Source organism: Orcinus orca, chromosome X (genome assembly GCF_937001465.1).
Source record: "Orcinus orca chromosome X, mOrcOrc1.1, whole genome shotgun sequence".
NCBI classification, from domain to species: Eukaryota; Metazoa; Chordata; class Mammalia; order Artiodactyla; family Delphinidae; genus Orcinus; species Orcinus orca.
In genome coordinates, this window is record NC_064580.1 from 90,339,901 (window position 1) to 90,356,270 (window position 16,370).

At 39.6% G+C, this 16,370-nt stretch overlaps 2 protein-coding genes and 1 pseudogene across 12 annotated transcripts in view; 1 reads left to right on the plus strand and 2 right to left on the minus strand.

The window, feature by feature from the left end:
- The window catches only part of LOC101287598 (nuclear RNA export factor 2-like), a 544,209-nt pseudogene that overhangs the window by 460,820 nt on the left and 67,019 nt on the right, over positions 1-16,370 (minus strand).
- LOC101286095 (nuclear RNA export factor 3) overlaps positions 1-16,370 on the minus strand; it is a 383,514-nt gene that overhangs the window by 178,934 nt on the left and 188,210 nt on the right. The window lies entirely within an intron of this gene.
- On the plus strand, positions 4,562-6,037 carry BEX3 (brain expressed X-linked 3). 2 transcript variants are annotated; one of them, XM_004286526.3, is made up of 3 exons: positions 4,562-4,623; positions 5,008-5,085; positions 5,419-6,037. In XM_004286526.3, the coding sequence occupies exon 3, from the start codon at positions 5,448-5,450 to the stop codon at positions 5,784-5,786; it is 339 nt and encodes a 112-aa protein (XP_004286574.1). In that variant the 5' UTR covers positions 4,562-4,623; positions 5,008-5,085; positions 5,419-5,447; the 3' UTR covers positions 5,787-6,037. The 2 variants fall into 2 exon arrangements, with proteins under 2 accessions (XP_004286574.1, XP_004286575.1); XM_004286527.3 differs by having other exon boundaries at positions 5,466-6,037.

Consider the following 16,370-nt stretch of genomic DNA (forward strand, 5'->3'; position numbering starts at 1 on the left):
ATCCCACCCCTCTATGTGGTCACAAACCACCTAGCTGATCTCCCTGTGCTATGCGGCTACTTCCCACTAGCTATCTATTTTACGTTTGGTAGTGTATATATGTCCATGCCACTCTCTCGCTTTGTCACAGCTTACCCTTCCCCCTCCCTATATCCTCAAGTCCATTCTCTAGTAGGTCTGTGTCTTTATTCTTGTCTTACCCCTAGGTTCCTCATGACATTTTTTTCCTTAGATTCCATATATATGTGTTAGCATACTGTATTTGTTTTTTCTCTTTCTGACTTACTTCACTCTGTATGACAGACTCTAGGTCCATCGACCTCAAGGACCTTGTTGTTTAACCTTTCTATATATAGAAGTTTTCTTCTTGGTTCTATGTATTTTAAAACACCAGTATCACTTTTGGTTCAGAGTCCTCCTCATCCCTCTATGAGATTTATCTTTCTATCTAGAGTCTATCTATCTATCTATCTATCTATCTATCTATCTATCTATCTATCTATCTATCTAAGTCTATCTACCTAGAGTCTATCTATCATTTAGATAGACTCTAGATAGATAGATAGATAGATAGATAGATAGATAGATAGATAGATAGGTTTATTGATTATAAGGTTTATAGACTGATTGATTACAAGTTCACATGATTATGTAGACTGGGAAGTCCCATTGTATGCTGTCTACAAGCTGGAGAGCCAGCAAAGCCAATGGTGTACTTCAAAGACCTGAGAGCTGGAGAGCTGACATGCAGGTGCCAGTCTGAATCAGAAGTCCTGAGAACCAGGAACACCAAGGGCAGGAGATCAAAGTCCCAGCTCAAGCAATCAGGCAGAGAATGAATTCAACCTTCTTCTGCCTTTCTGTTCTATTCAGGCCCTCAATGGTATTAGATGATGCCCACTTACATTGGGGAGGGCCATCTGGTTTACTTGGTTCACCAATTTAAATGCTAAATTCTTCCAGAAACACCTTCACAGACACACCCAGAAATATTATTTAACCACATATGTGGGCATCCAATGGCCTAGTGGACACATAAAATTAACAGTCACACCCTCCTTCCCTGTGTTTACTCAGATGACTTGAGAGTTTGAAGACGGATAAAAAGACAACTCTTTATGTGAATACCTAGGGTAAGATTGCTATCCCCACGTGATTAATTGTCACTGAAGTTCAAGTTTGATTTCTAGAGAACCTGCTGATAAGGACTCACATCCAAGCAGTTCCCTTCCAAGTGTCTCCTTGGAAGACTGGGCCATATCTTGCATGTGACTCTTATAACCCTCACATGGCATTCCTATGATTCATAGGTCTCTTTGCCCTACTCTGTATCAGTTACTGGTAAATCTGTATCTCAATAACTCCCCGCTCCCCAACTCTGGAACCTGTAGGCATGGTAGGATTTATTTTTCATGCTTCTCCAGAATTGGGAACTTTGGTAGGAGGTCAATCTTAGCCCTTTCTCTACCTGGCCACATCACCACATCATCTCTCCAAAATGTTCTTTCCAGTCTCCTATAGCATCTGGTTAGCTCAAAATCCCAATGGTAATGCAGATATCCAGCAAAGGAATAAGTGAACCTTAACGTTTTGTAGATATCCCTAAACTTTATGTTCAGTTCTTTTGGGATCCCACTCCCTTGGCTTTGGGGAAGGAAACCAATCAAGTGCCACCATCCACTATAATTACAGGAGATAAGGAGAGGAAATAGGTTCTTTTCACGAATACTGCATTTCCCCAAATGTGAACCCAGTCTCCTCCTTCCCAGTATTACACTACTCTTCTGTTATTTTAGGGTAAAAGCCATCAAACCAGTTCACCCTCTCTCTGTCCTTCAGGGCACATGAGTCCCAAACTAAGACTCTTGTGTCCTTGTAACTCAGCTTTAGAAATTTAAAAAATTTTGTTCTCAATAGGTTGTTATCTTCAACTCCTCAGAAAACACCAAGGACAAGAAAAGATCTCAATCAATACCTCACAGCATTTTAGTGAAGATAACATCATTTTCAGAACAATTTTCACCTATCTTTAAAACAGCACTTCATTACAACTAATCTCCTATGTAGCATAACATCTAATCTGGAAAAATATACAGATGCATGTTTTCCATCCAAGAAAATTTGGTGGTTTCAAGCAAAAGACTTATCCAAGATGGGTCAAAAAGATAATAGCAAAACATTTAGCCACTGCGAGAACTAAAAATCCACTTCTTAAACTTTGTATTCAATGGTTATGTCATAGTGGTTTGTCTACTTTCAGCAGATTCTTTCTAGGTAATTCCTAATTTTCATGAAAGCTTTTCCATATTGCTCTAAATACAGTCCTCTGAATGAAAAGCAACCTATTAGCCTTAGTAGTGGATGTATTAGTCAACAAATATTTACCAATCACCTACTTGGTGCAAGGAATTCTATAAGTCACTGGCTTTGCAAAGTAGAAGACAGCAGATGTGTTTTGGGCTCTCACAGATTTTAAAGACAAGTGGATCTAGCTAAGGACAGAACTATGCTTTGCCTACTCTTCAAATCTTGTTAGAAACCATCTAATAATAGTAAAAAAAAATGTAATAAATCAACTTTCATTGATGGTTCTTTAGGGTCTGTGGTACATACTTGAAATATGTGATTTATTTCTTCTAACAATCCCTGTTTCGCAGAGGAAGCACAGAGACCTTGATAAGTAATTGACCCAAAGTCATACATCAAGTAAGTAGCAGAAACAGGATTTAAAGCCAGACATGTCTGATACTACAGCTCATGCCTCTAATCAGCATCCTTCCAGTGGATATCATTAATAGAGCTACCTATACGAAGAGTTGCTAACAGTGAGACAGAATCCAGGAATCACTAGCATTCCTTTAAAAGACAATTATTTTGTAATTTGAGCTTTTGGAGCTATATGTCAATATTTCTATATATCGCATATATATAATTTTATATATTTCAAACTACATATGCAGTAGGCATATACTCTTTCTTTATTCAATCTCCCAGCTAGTTTAGCAGGGTAGGAGATTACATAGTAGTTTGGAGCCAAAACTAGAGGCAGTAAGAATTTGCCTGGCCTGTCTTGACTCAGTACATATAACTCTTTCGGTTCCTTTAACACAACCAACACTTTTTAATATTTTTTTACAATAATGCCACTTTCCTAAAGACATCTCTGTTTTCTAACTGTGATTAAAAAAAGTTTTCAGTTATTTCAAGTTGAAAAAAGGAACAGTTACACTCGAGTTTCAAGTTTAATTGCTTCTCATACTCCATGCTTCATTTCTAATATTTTTTGGAAACATTCACATTAAAAAGCAAATGTCTTTGGAACTTTTACCTATTTTATACTTAACTTCTGAGATCATTCTAAGGAGATATGTGTAGGAGTGGTTTGGAAGGTTTGGAAAGGAGAGCAGAAAATAAAAAGGCTCATTTTCTCCAAAGACTGTGGTATCAAAAATATCACATTACATTTACATAAAATGGCCAAGGTCTGACAACTGGACTTCTATCTGAAGATTTACTTTACAGATCATTTTGAAAATACCAACTGTATTCAGGAAGATGCTTGTATTTTTTCAAAATAAAATAAAATGTTTCAAAAGTGTTGTTGAGGCTTCCCTGGTGGCGCAGTGAATGAGAGTCCGCCTGCCGATGCAGGGTACACAGGTTCATGCCCCAGTCCGGGAAGATCCCACATGCCGCGGAGCGGCTGGGCCCGTGAGCCATGGCCGCTGAGCCTGCGCGTCCGGAGCCTGTGCTCCGCAACGGGAGAGGCCACGACAGTGAGAGGCCCGCGTACCGCAAAAAAAAAAAAAAAATATTGTTGTTGATGTGTGGAGCCCAGAGAAAATATTTTCTGGGTGGTATAGGTGAATGTAATCAAACAATGAGGCTTTTTCATCCTGCAAGATTCTTTCAAAATTCTTTCAAGATTTCTTTCAAAAATGAAACCTCATAATTTTAAATTTTTTGATGGCGCGCTGATTTTCTTAAAAAGGAAATAAAGAGAAATTATTAGTAAGGATATATGTTATACAGCCCACTTCTCCCCGCCTCTCTGACAAGCCCCTTGCTCCCTCCTCACCCCAGCCCTCAATCTAAATTTCCTAGAAGGGTATGAATTCAGGGGACATGGTGGGCAATGGTGGCTGTGCACATGCAGCCTGTGTGTGGCAAGGGAGTGGGGGCGGGGACCCCGCGGTTAGCGAGAAAACAGAGCAGAAAAAGCCAGCACCAAAGCCTGGGGTGGGAGTGGGAGAGGTGGAGGGTGTTGCAGGCCCTCCCTGGTAACCAGAGAAGGGCAAACTCCAACCGCAGGGAGGTGATGCCACTTGTGGGCTCTCATATTGGAGAGGAGCAAGATGAGTGACAGAGCGGTGCGCGCTGTGGCCCTGCGCACGAACAGGCGGAGGGGGCTGTCTGTGTGTGTGCACTAGGCTGGAGGGGGGCGCTCCTGCTGCACTGGCCACAGGACTTGGGGGAGAGCTCGGCGGTGACGCGCAGCTCTCACGTGACCGCGAGCTGCAGAGCGACGCAGCCTTTGGTGCAGTCGTCACTCGTGTCTGGGTACCAGCTCCCCGCTGCCCTGCGCACGGCGGGCTGGCATCGGGCCCGGGGGAAGCTGAGCAGGTAAGGGCCCCGGGGCCCGCGCGCTGACGCCAGGGCTGCAGCGGCCCGCCAACCCCAGAGGCCGGCGCAGGGGTTCAGCGCGGCGGGTCCTGGCGAGCTATCTCCACGCCTCGGCTTTCTTGGGAGCAGAAATGGGGGCCCCCTTGGGTGGGGGTGCAGGGACGGCTGGGTTCCAGGGAGGGCAGCAGAGCAACTAACAGCGATGGGAAATCATTCCTGAGTTCCTGCAGGGCAATGGTGAACCCGGGAGCGGGGCGGGGATGGGAGCGGCTGAGGGTGGGGGCGGAGGACGCGGGGAGGGAGGGGTTGGCGGGGGCGTGGGGCCGGGAAGGGGCCGAGCGCCCGGCTGCAGCAGCCCCCTACTCCCACCTCGCCCCTTTGCAGGTCTGCGGGACTAGGCGTCGCGGCGGCGCACTCGTGGCGAGAATCAGGAGGAGCAGGAGACAGCGAGGATAGGCCCAGGTCGGTGCGGGGGGTGCTGGTGCAAAGCCAGTCTGAGACACCTTCCTAACTCCCCCAGGCCCTATCCCCCGTCCTCCATTTTGGTGCCTGCTGCGCTCTGGGAAAGAATCCTGGGAAAAGAAAAATGGTGGGCTTTGGGTTTGGGGGAGGGAGAGAAAAGGAGAGAGCTGGGGAAGGGGCTCAAATTGGAGGCTCCCTAGAAGGCTCACGAGGCTCCTGAGGTGGGAAAAAATAAATTTTAAAAGTCTTTGATATCAGGGCTTTGAATCCTGCTGGTTAGTGCACCAAGCATTCAGTCTCTCTCCTTGCCTTTGTCTTACTTGTTGTTCAAAGAAAAATAACCAGGGAAAAAAAATCTCATCATGGCAAATATCCACCAGGAAAACGAAGAAATGGAGCAGCCTGTGCAGAATGGAGAGGAAGACCGCCCTTTGGGAGGGGGCGAAGGCCACCAGCCAGCAGGAAATAATAGACGGGGACAGGCTCGCCGACTTGCCCCTAATTTCCGATGGGCCATACCCAATAGGCAGGTCAACGATGGGATGGGTGGAGATGGAGATGATATGGAAATGTTCATGGAGGAGATGAGAGAAATCAGGAGAAAACTTAGGGAGCTGCAATTGAGGAATTGTCTGCGTATCCTTATGGGGGAGCTCTCTAATCACCATGACCATCATGATGAATTTTGCCTTATGCCTTGACTCCTGCCATTTTTCCATGAGATTAATACTGTGATTCCCACTGTTGTTCTCCTTTTCCTTGCGTTTTCCTGATATGCCTTTACTGATCCGTTTGCTGTGAACCTTATGTAATTTCCATGTGTCAGGTGGGTTCTTGTGTTACCAGCTTCTAATTGGAGATTGCCTTGCCACGCAATCTAAGTTTCTGTCAACAGTAGAGTTTCACCCATTTGCATGGAAAAATGTAAAGTTAATAAAGCAATTAAAATCAATCTATACATTTATTATTGTCTCATTGAAAAAAAATATATTATATGAACCCTCCAAAAATCTGAAATCAAATATTGCAGGATGTTAATTGGAGCACATTTCTCTATGGTTGGATAATATGTGACTTTTTTCCCTTTAATTATCTGGAGTTTTAGAAGCAATGAAAACGGTTTTTCAATGAGTCTGTGAATGTACAAAATAATTACTGGTTCAGCAACCTTAAAGAAAAATGAACTTTAAGCATCTTCCAGTCTTAACTGGAAGTAAACCCTCCCTTTATTACAGATACATTCCTGTAAAGAGTCAGTCTTCTCTTATGTGAAATGGGGAATAATGCTTGCCTTACAGGGCTGCTGAGTGGAATATATGAGGTGTGGAACTGTGTTGGGCTGCCTCCTAGGCAACTCCCCAGCATTTAGCAGGACCCTGGCCCTCATCAGATACTTGGGAAGTACTAAAGGGAGTTTTCACCCAGGCTCACAAGTCCAGAGGGCAAAATAGGTGGGTTCCACCTTGTCATTCTGATCATATTTGCAGTACCCCTACTCACCTGATTATTGCCATATCAGTTGGGTATACTTTCCCTTTTGCTGGCTCCTGTTTCTGTTCCTGTTGCTGATGTGCTAGAGTCCACAAGGTAACAAAACCCCACTGATCTCTCTGCAGTCCCTGGTGAGATAAATCCCCCCTTTGACCTCTATAAAAGTGTGGAGAAGGCTTTTATCCTCACTTTGGAGTTATATTCCCGAGAGTACCATTCCCATGGTTCTTGTTCTTATGTTGGTTCTGAACAAAACAGCCCTTTTGGTTTATTTTTATGCTCCTCCTTTTGAAAACTCAGACATGAATGCACTGGGGCCCAGCTCAGGAGACACATCTAGATGCCCAGAATTGTACTACCTCAAACCTCCAAAACACAAACAGGCTGAAAGCTTTGTTTTGCCTGTGTTTCTACCCTATGTGGGGGATTTTTCTCAGAAAAGAGTCTGGGTAGGCCTGCCCAACCAGTTTAACAGACCCACAAGCCATGTAAATTATGTTAGAGGAACACATTTTAAAGCTGAAATGCACTCCTTTCCCATTTCTATCCCTTCCATACATGAAACATGAAACTGCTTTGTAAGTTCTTAAAAACTGTTTTGAATGTCTGGCTTTATCATTTTTATGTGATTGTGTGCCCCTATGAAGACAATGATTTTTTCTTAATCCTGGAGCTCAGTTTCTAGTGTATTGTCTAACATAGTAGATATTTAATTATTAATTATTTTAATTGATTAACTATAATGGAGTTCAGAACCAAGCTCAATACTGTTCCTGACTGTTCTTAATTAAGTGGCCTAAGCAAGTAACTATTTACCTGTAAAGTATTACTTTTAATTTCCAAAGGAACATAGCAAGGAAGGTCTCTAACCCAAGATCTTCAATCTTGTTTTAAAAACCTTGTATGTGCCAGTGTTTAAGCAGACCCCTTACTTCCATCATAATCACCTGAGGGAAATGTTAAAAATGCTGACACGTGGGTGCCTTTCCCACTCCCACCTCCCATTGTCATCCTTGAATCACCTGATCAGTAACTACTGTTTTGAAAATTCCTCAGGTGATTCTAATGCATCTCAGTTTTGCCAGCATAGGCATGGGGAAACACTGACAGTGATTACACCGTTCTACAAACCTTGTGATCTAAATTACCTTACTTGTTTGATTTCACAAGGAATATACCTTTCCAAATTTTAATATTTCTAAAATTGGATTGCATTCAACAATCAATGTATGTCTATATTTAAACCAGTACATTATTTTTATACATACTTTTTAAATATTCTTTTCCATTATGGTTTATCACAGGATATTGAATGTAGTTCCCTGTGCTATACAGTACGACTTTGTTGCTAAACCAGTACTGTTTTTTAATATTTCCAAATATCCTGTTAAATTAATGCATTATTATGAATCTATTATTAATAATAAATGTATAATTATTAAATAAATTAGGCATTATCTTTTCTATGCAAGCCTGTGCCCTTTTACAACAATTATTTTGTCTTAATCACCCTGGAGCTCAATTTTCAGCAGTGTCTGATGTAGTAGATATTTAATAATATAATAATGCATTTAACTTTTATTATTAAAGAGTTTAGCAATTATAATTTTTTTGTGTGTGTGTGGTATGCGGGCCTCTCACTGTTGTGGCCTCTCCCGCTGCGGAGCACAGGCTCCAGACGCGCAGGCTCAGCGGCCATGGCCCACGGGCCCAGCCGCTCCGCGGCATGTGGGATCTTCCCGGACCAGGGCACGAACCCGTGTCTCCCGCATCGGCAGGCGGATTCTCAACCACTGCGCCACCAGGGAAGCCCCAGCAATTATAATTTATCTAAAATAACATATAACAAAAATTAACATTGAGTCTTTGTGAGTTGTTTATTTCTTTACACTCTCATGTTTAAAAATTCCTATGAGGAACATTTCTAAATGAAATACTTTTTATAATTATTTGTGTAATACAAGGTCATTAGACATTTGGATTATGCAGAAAATATAAGGAAAAATATAAAGAAAACCATAATCCAATCATCCAAAGAAAGTACTTGTAAAATTTTCTATCATCATCCTATATTTAGTCATGATTAAACAAGGCTCAGAGCCTCTTAAGAGGAATACTGCTTCTTTCAAAGCCCCTGCCAAGGAGACATGTTTAACTTGCTATGTTTATTTTTTATGTCTCCTCTCCTCTCCTTAAAACTAGTTGGATCACATTTGACCAACTTTCAGTTAGTTCCTGTTTTTCAAAACTGTGAAAATAACAGTCATGTTTCAGCAGGTCCACTCTCAGTTGGCAACTTTGGGAACATTAAGTGAATACATTTACTTAATAGAACGGAGCTATTTATATATAATGAAACTTAAAAGTTGTCCTGAGAGTAGGAAAAGGACTGGATTACATGAATGAAATGGACAAAATCCTATGTCTATTCACTGTCCTCTTCCCTGATATCACATATTTCATGTAATAAACATGTGGATTTTGTTTAGAAAGATCCCATTTTAAAATTTTCAAGCATATGGCATGTAATGTAGTTGTTATCTTGTGTAACCAGTCGAAGTGCTTTCTGAGTAATATAAACATACATAACCAAATAAATAAGGCATACCTATAAATTTTAAAATCTTAACATTTATTTGTATATTTAATTTTCCCCCAAACATTGTTTTAAAAGTTACAATTAGCCTGTTTGGAAATTTACTCTTTCCCTTGTAGCAGATGGAAAATATTTTCCATTTAGTAAAAATAAACTTTGGTGAATTTCATATGAAGAGAGAAATCTTCAGATGTATGCCAATGTAAAAAAATCATTTTCCCACAAATGGAAAGAGCTTTATTGTGTTTCTGACTGTAAAATATGCATCCTAAAGTGGTTTTGTTGTTGCTTTGGAACAGAGAGAAAATGTATTAAGAAGAAAAATTTTAAATCTTACTTTCAACACCCTGTTTCCTTTACTAAGATCACACGTGCGTAGATGAATTTTAAAGTTTTTATCTATTTTTCCTAAATCAACAAGTATTACTTACTCTCTAATTATATTAAAGTTTGATTTTTAAAAGAGGAAGCAGGAATTCCCTGACAGTCCAGTGGTTAGGACTTCGCACTTCCACTGCAGAGGGCCCAGGTTCGATCCCTGGTCAGGAACTAAGATCCTGCATGCTGCACGGCCAAAAAAAAAAAAAAAAAGGAAGCAAACTAAATGTGTCAATCAACTTAAAGACAGTGAAGAACTTGATGAAAAAGCAACAACAAACGAGAATAATGAATTTCAAATTACTTCTGAATCATTTAGCTAGTAATATAAACGGTGGTTTTTACCATGACAGTGCCTCAGTTATTTTACTCTGTTCATTGGTAAAATGGAGATAATTTCCAGGGCTGCCTAGAGAACTAAAATAGGTAAAGAGAGTGTGAGCTATGTTTACCTACTTCTTATGTTCACCTGCACTTGCAGGACCCAAGTCCCTCAGATTCCCCTCAGTTGTTGGAAGTAGCATCCAAACTGTCACAAGCCCACTCCATTCCTGTGCTGTGGTGAGCCACCTCCACCCTCCATCATTACAGATTTCTCTAAACACCTCAGTGTCCCAGTTTGTCTCCTATAGAGGTGTGCATTTTTATCCTCTACCTGACTTAGAATTGTACTAGCTTAGGTGAGTACTATCTTAATGATGCTTGGACCGTGGTATGTATATTTTTAGCGAAAAGATCTGTTTCTCAGCACGTGTATATGATTTTTTGTGTGTGCAGCCAGGTCTCTCTTCTCCATAACATTCAGATATTAGGGGCTGAGTCTTTTATCCACTCTGACAATCTCTGTCATGTCTTACAGAGCTTAGACCATTTCCATTTAAAATGATTATCAGTATGGTTGTCCCACAACTCAGTAATGCTTGTTCATTTTTTAATTGAAGTACAGTTGAATTACAATATTATATTAGTTTCAGATATACAGAATAGTGACTCAGTATTTTTACAGATTATACTCCATTCAAAGTTATTATAAGATAAGGGATATAATACCCTGTGCTTTAAAATAGGGGTATGGGATTAAGAGATCTGTTGATTTATTTGTCTTTTTTCTTTCTGTATTTCATTTTGAATTGTTTCAATTGCTGTGTCTTCAGGTTCACTAATCTTCCGCAACATCTAATCTGCCATTAACCCCATCTAACATATTTTTCATTTTAGACATTGTAGTTTTTATCTCTAGATGTTCAATTTGGGTCTTTTTTATATTTGTTGTATTCCATGTCTCCACTAACTACCTTCAGTCTTTCCTCCAGCTTCTTGAACACTATTACTTATTAAAAACAGCAAGAAATACTTTACTCAAGACTACTGCAATAAGGATCAAAACTATTGCAATAAGGGAGAGAAATTGAACTCAACTCCAAATACAACAGGGACAGCTAGGGATTTATGGCCAATGGGAAGGGTGAGGGAGAGGATGGAAAATTATGAAGAGAAACTTGGTTATGTATCAAGCTTGATTAGATATCAAGGTTGGGGGAATTCTTGATAAATTGCCTAACCAGAATTTCTTGCTAAAACTGGGCTTACCAGGCCAAGGCCAGAACCAAGGACAAGACCTCATTGAAAAGAAGGCCAGAGGAGCCTGAGTAAAGTTTTGGTCTAAGAGGGAGTCCTTGTCTGTATGTATCAGTGATTTTTTGAAGCATTCCACAAAGACTACCTGCTTCAGAATCTTCTGTCTCTCTTGCTAATAATGTAGACTTTGGCATCTCTCTCCAGATTTCATAAATCAAACACACTTCCAACTGGGCCCCAAAACATACATTATTATCATGTTCCCCTGAGAGGTTCTAATGCACATTAACACCTGAAAACCACTGGTAGCATAGTGGAAACACAATTACATTGAATACAAACATGCCTAGAAACAGGCTACAAGAAAATACATGAAAATGCCAGAGATCCTGGCAACGCATATATCATATGACCTAAATTGTCTTACTCTATGCTAACATCAATTTAAAAAAAATCTTCAACATCTCTCACATTGGGATATGTCATAAAATATATGTGTAGATTTTATGTGATGGGTTTTGTTTTTTTTTCTCAAAAAAGTGTTTCTGAATCAATGGTGTATGTTACAGGTACTCTAATAAAAAAACTAAGGTATATAATTATATATGGGAATGTGCATATAAAACTAGAAAAAGGGGCTTCCCTGGTGGCGCAGTGGTTAAGAGTCCGTCTGCTAATGCAGGGGACATGGGTTCGTGCCCTGGTCCGGGAAGATCCCACATGCCATGGAGCGGCTGGGCCCATGAGCCATGGCCGCTGAGCCTGCGCGTCCAGAGCCTGTGCTCCACAACGGGAGAGGCCACAACAGTGAGAGGCCCACTTACCGCAAAAAAAAAAAAAAAAAAAAAAGTAGAAAAAGACATAAAGGAAATCACAACTAATGACATTTAGGAATGATGTGTGATAAAAGGTAATTTTTCTGCTGTTATTTACTTCAATGTCTGGTTTTTAGATTTTTATTTTTATTTATTTATTTTTACATCTTTATTGGAGTATAATTGCTTTACAATTGTGTGTTAGTTTCTGCTTTATAACAAAGTGAATCAGTTATGCATATACATATGTTCCCATATCTCTTCTCTCTTGCATCTCCCTCCCTCCCACCCTCTCTATCCCACCCCTCTAGGTGGTCAAAAAGCACCCAGCTGATCTCCCTGTGCTATGCGGCTGCTTCCTACTAGCTACCTATTTTATGTCTGGTAGTGTATATACGTCCATGCCACTCTCTCGCTTTGTCACAGCTTACCCTTCCCCCTCCCCATATCCTCAAGTCCATTCTCCAGTAGGTCTGTGTCTTTATTCCTGTCTTACTCCTAGGTTCTTCATGACATTTTTTTCTTAAATTCCATATATATGTGTTAGCATACGGTATTTGTCTTTTCCTTTCTGACTTACTTCACTCTGTATGACAGACTCTAGGTCCATCCACCTCATTACAAGTAGCTCAATTTTGTTTCTTTTTATGGCTGAGTAATATTCCATTGTATATATGTGCCACATCTTCTTTATCCATTCATCTGATGATGGACACTTAGATTGTTTCCATCTCCAGGCTATTGTAAATAGAGCTGCAATGAACATTTTGGTACATGACTGTTTTTGAATTATGGTTTTCTCAGGGTATATGCCCAGTAGTGGGATTGCTGGGTCATATGGTAGTTCTATTTGTAGTTTTTTAAGGAGCCTCCATACTGTTCTCCATAGTGGCTGTACCAATTCACATTCCCACCAGCAGTGCCAGAGGGTTCCCTTTTCTCCACACCCTCTCCAGCATTTATTCTTTCTAGATTTTTTGATGATGGCCATTCTGACTGGTGTGAGAAGATATCTCACTGTAGTTTTGATTTGCATTTCTCTAATGATTAATGATGTTGAGCATTCTTTCATGTGTTTGTTGGTAGTCTGTATATCTTCTTTGGAGAAATGTCTATTTAGGTCTTCTGCCCATTTTTGGATTGGGTTGTTTGTTTTCTTGTTATTGAGCTGCATGAGCTGCTTATAAATTTTGGAGATTAATCCTTTGTCAGTTGCTTCATTTGCAAATATTGTCTCCCATTCTGAGGGTTGTCTTTTGGTCTTGCTTATGGTTTCCTTTGCTGTGCAAAAGCTTTGAAGTTTCATTAGGTCCCATTTGTTTATTTTTGTTTTTATTTCCATTTCTCTAGGAGATGGGTCAAAAAGGATCTTGCTGTGATTTATGTCATAGAGTGTTCTGCCTATGTTTCCCTCTAAGAGATTGATAGTTTCTGGCTTTACATTTAGGTCTTTAATCCATTTTGAGCTTATTTTTGTGTATGGTGGTAGGGAGTGATCTAATCTCATACTTTTACATGTACCTGTCCAGTTTTCCCAGCACCACTTATTGAAGAGGCTGTCCCTTCTCCACTGTACATTCCTGCCTTCTTTATCAAAGATAAGGTGACCATATGTGCGTGGGTTTATCTCTGGGCTTTCTATACTGTTCCATTGATCTATCTTTCCGTTTTTGTGCCAGTACCATACTGTCTTGATTACTGTAGCTTTGTAGAATTGTCTGAAGTCAGGGAGCCTGATTCCTCCAGGTCCGTTTATTGTTCTCAAGATTGCTTTGGCTATTCGGGGTCTTTTGTGTTTCCACACAAATTGTGAAATTCTTTGTTCTAGTTCTGTGAAAAATGCCAGTGGTAGTTTGATAGGGATTGCATTGAATCTGTAGATTGCTTTGGGTAGTAGAGTCATTTTCACAATGTTGATTCTTCCAATCCAAGAACATGGTATATCTCTCTATCTATTTGTATCATCTTTGATTTCTTTCATCAGTGTCTTATAATTTTCTGCATACAGGTCTTTTGTCTCCTTAGGTAGGTTTATTCCTAGATATTTTATTCTTTTTGTTGCAGTGGTAAATGGAAGTGTTTTCTTGATTTCACTTTCAGGTTTTTCATCATTAGTGTATAGGAATGCCAGAGATTTCTGTGCATTAATTTTGTATCCTGCTACTTTACCAAATTCATTGATTAGCTCTAGTAGTTTTCTGGTAGCATCTTTAGGATTCTCTATGTATAGTACTATGTCATCTGCAAACAGTGACAGCTTTACTTCTTTTCTGATTTGGATTCCTTTTATTTCCTTTTCTTCTCTGATTCCTGTGGCTAAAACTTGCAAAACTATGTTGAATAAGAGTGGTGAGAGTGGGCAACCTTGTCTTGTTCCTGATCTTAGTGCAAATGCTTTCAGGTTTTAACCATTGAGGATGATGTTGGCTGTGGGTTTGTCATATATGGCCTTTATTATGTTGAGGAAAGTTCCCTCTATGCCTACTTTCTACAGGGTTTTATCATAAATGGGTGTTGAATTTTGTCAAAAGCTTTCTCTGCATCTATTGAGATGATCATATGGTTTTTCTCCTTCAATTTGTTAATATGGTGTATCACGTTGATTGATTTGCGTGTATTGAAGAATCCTTGCATTCCTGGAATACACCCCACTTGATCATGGTGTATGATCCTTTTAATGTGCTTTTGGATTCTGTTTGCTAATATTTTGTTGAGGATTTTTGCATCTATGTTCATCAGTGATATTTGCCTGTTGTTTTCTTTCTTTGTGACATCCTTGTCTGGTTTTGGTATCAGGGTGATGGTGGCCTCGTAGAATGGGTTTGGGAGTGTTCCTCCCTCTGCTATATTTCGGAAGAGTTTGAGAAGGATAAGTGTTAGCTCTTCTCTACATGTTTGATAGAATTCGCCTGTGAAAGCATCTGGTCCTGGGCTTTTGCTTGTTGGAAGGTTTTTAATCACAGTTTCAATTTCAGTGTTTGTGATTTGTCTGTTCATATTTTCTATTTCTTCCTGATTCAGTCTTGGCAGGTTGTGCATTTCTAAGAATTTGTCCATTTCTTCCAAGTTGTCCATTTTTTTGGCATAGAGTTGCTTGTAGTAATCTCTCATGATATTTTGTATTTCTGCAGTGTCAGTTGTTACTTCTTCTTTTTCATTTCTAATTCTATTGATTTGAGTCTTCTCCCTTTTTATCTTGATGAGTCTGGATAATGGTTTATCAATTTTGTTTATCTTCTTAAAGAACCAGCTTTTAGTTTTATTGATCTTTGCTATCGTTTCCTTCATTTCTTTTTCCTTTATTTCTGATCTGATTTTTATGATTTCTTTCCTTCTACTAACTTTGGGGGTTTTTTGTTCTTCTTTCTCTAATTGCTTTAGGTGCAAGGTTAGGTTGTTTATTCGAGATGTTTCCTGTTTCTTAAGGTAGGATTGTATTGCTATAAACTTCCCTCTTAGAACTGCTTTTGCTGCATCCCATAGGTTTTGGGTCATCATGTCTCCATTGTCATTTGTTTCTAGGTATTTTTTGATTTCCTCTTTGATTTCTTCAGTGATCTCTTGGTTATTTAGTAGTGTATTGTTTAGCCTCCATGTGTTTGTATTTTTTACAGATCTTTTCCTGTAATTGGTATCTAGTCTCATAGTGTTGTGGTCGGAAAAGATACTTGAAACAATTTCAATTTTCTTAAATTTACCAAGGCTTGATTTGTGACCCAATATATGATCTATCCTGGAGAATGTTCCATGAGCACTTGAGAAAAATGTATATTCTGTTGTTTTTGGATGGAATGTCCTATAAATATCAATTAAGTCCATTTTGTTTAATGTATCATTTAAAGCTTATGTTTCCTTATTTATTTTCATTTTGGATGATCTGTCCATTGGTGAAAGTGGGGTGTTAAAGTCCCCTAGTATGAATGTGTTACTGTCGATTTCCCCTTTTATGGCTGTTAGTATTTGCCTTATGTATTGAGGTGCTCCTATGTTGGGTGTATAAATATTTACAATTGTTATATCTTCTTCTTGGATCGATCCCTTGATCATTATGTAGTGTCCTTCTTTGTCTCTTCTAATAGTCTTTATTTTAAAGTCTATTTTGTCTGATATGAGTATTGCTACTCCAGCTTTCTTTCGGTTTCCATTTGCATGGAATATCTTTTTCCATCCCCTTAACTTTCAGTCTGTATGTGTCTCTAGGTCCGAAGTGGGTCTCTTGTAGACAGCATATATATGGGTCTTGTTTTTGTGTTCATTCAGCCAATCTGTGTCTTTTGGTGGGAGCATTTAGTCCATTTACATTTAAGTTAATTATTGATATGTATATTCCTATTCCCATTTTCTTAATTGTTTTGGGTTCGTTATTGTAGGTCTTTTCCTCCTCTTGTATTTCTTGCCTGGAGAAGTTCCTTTAGGATTTGTTGTAA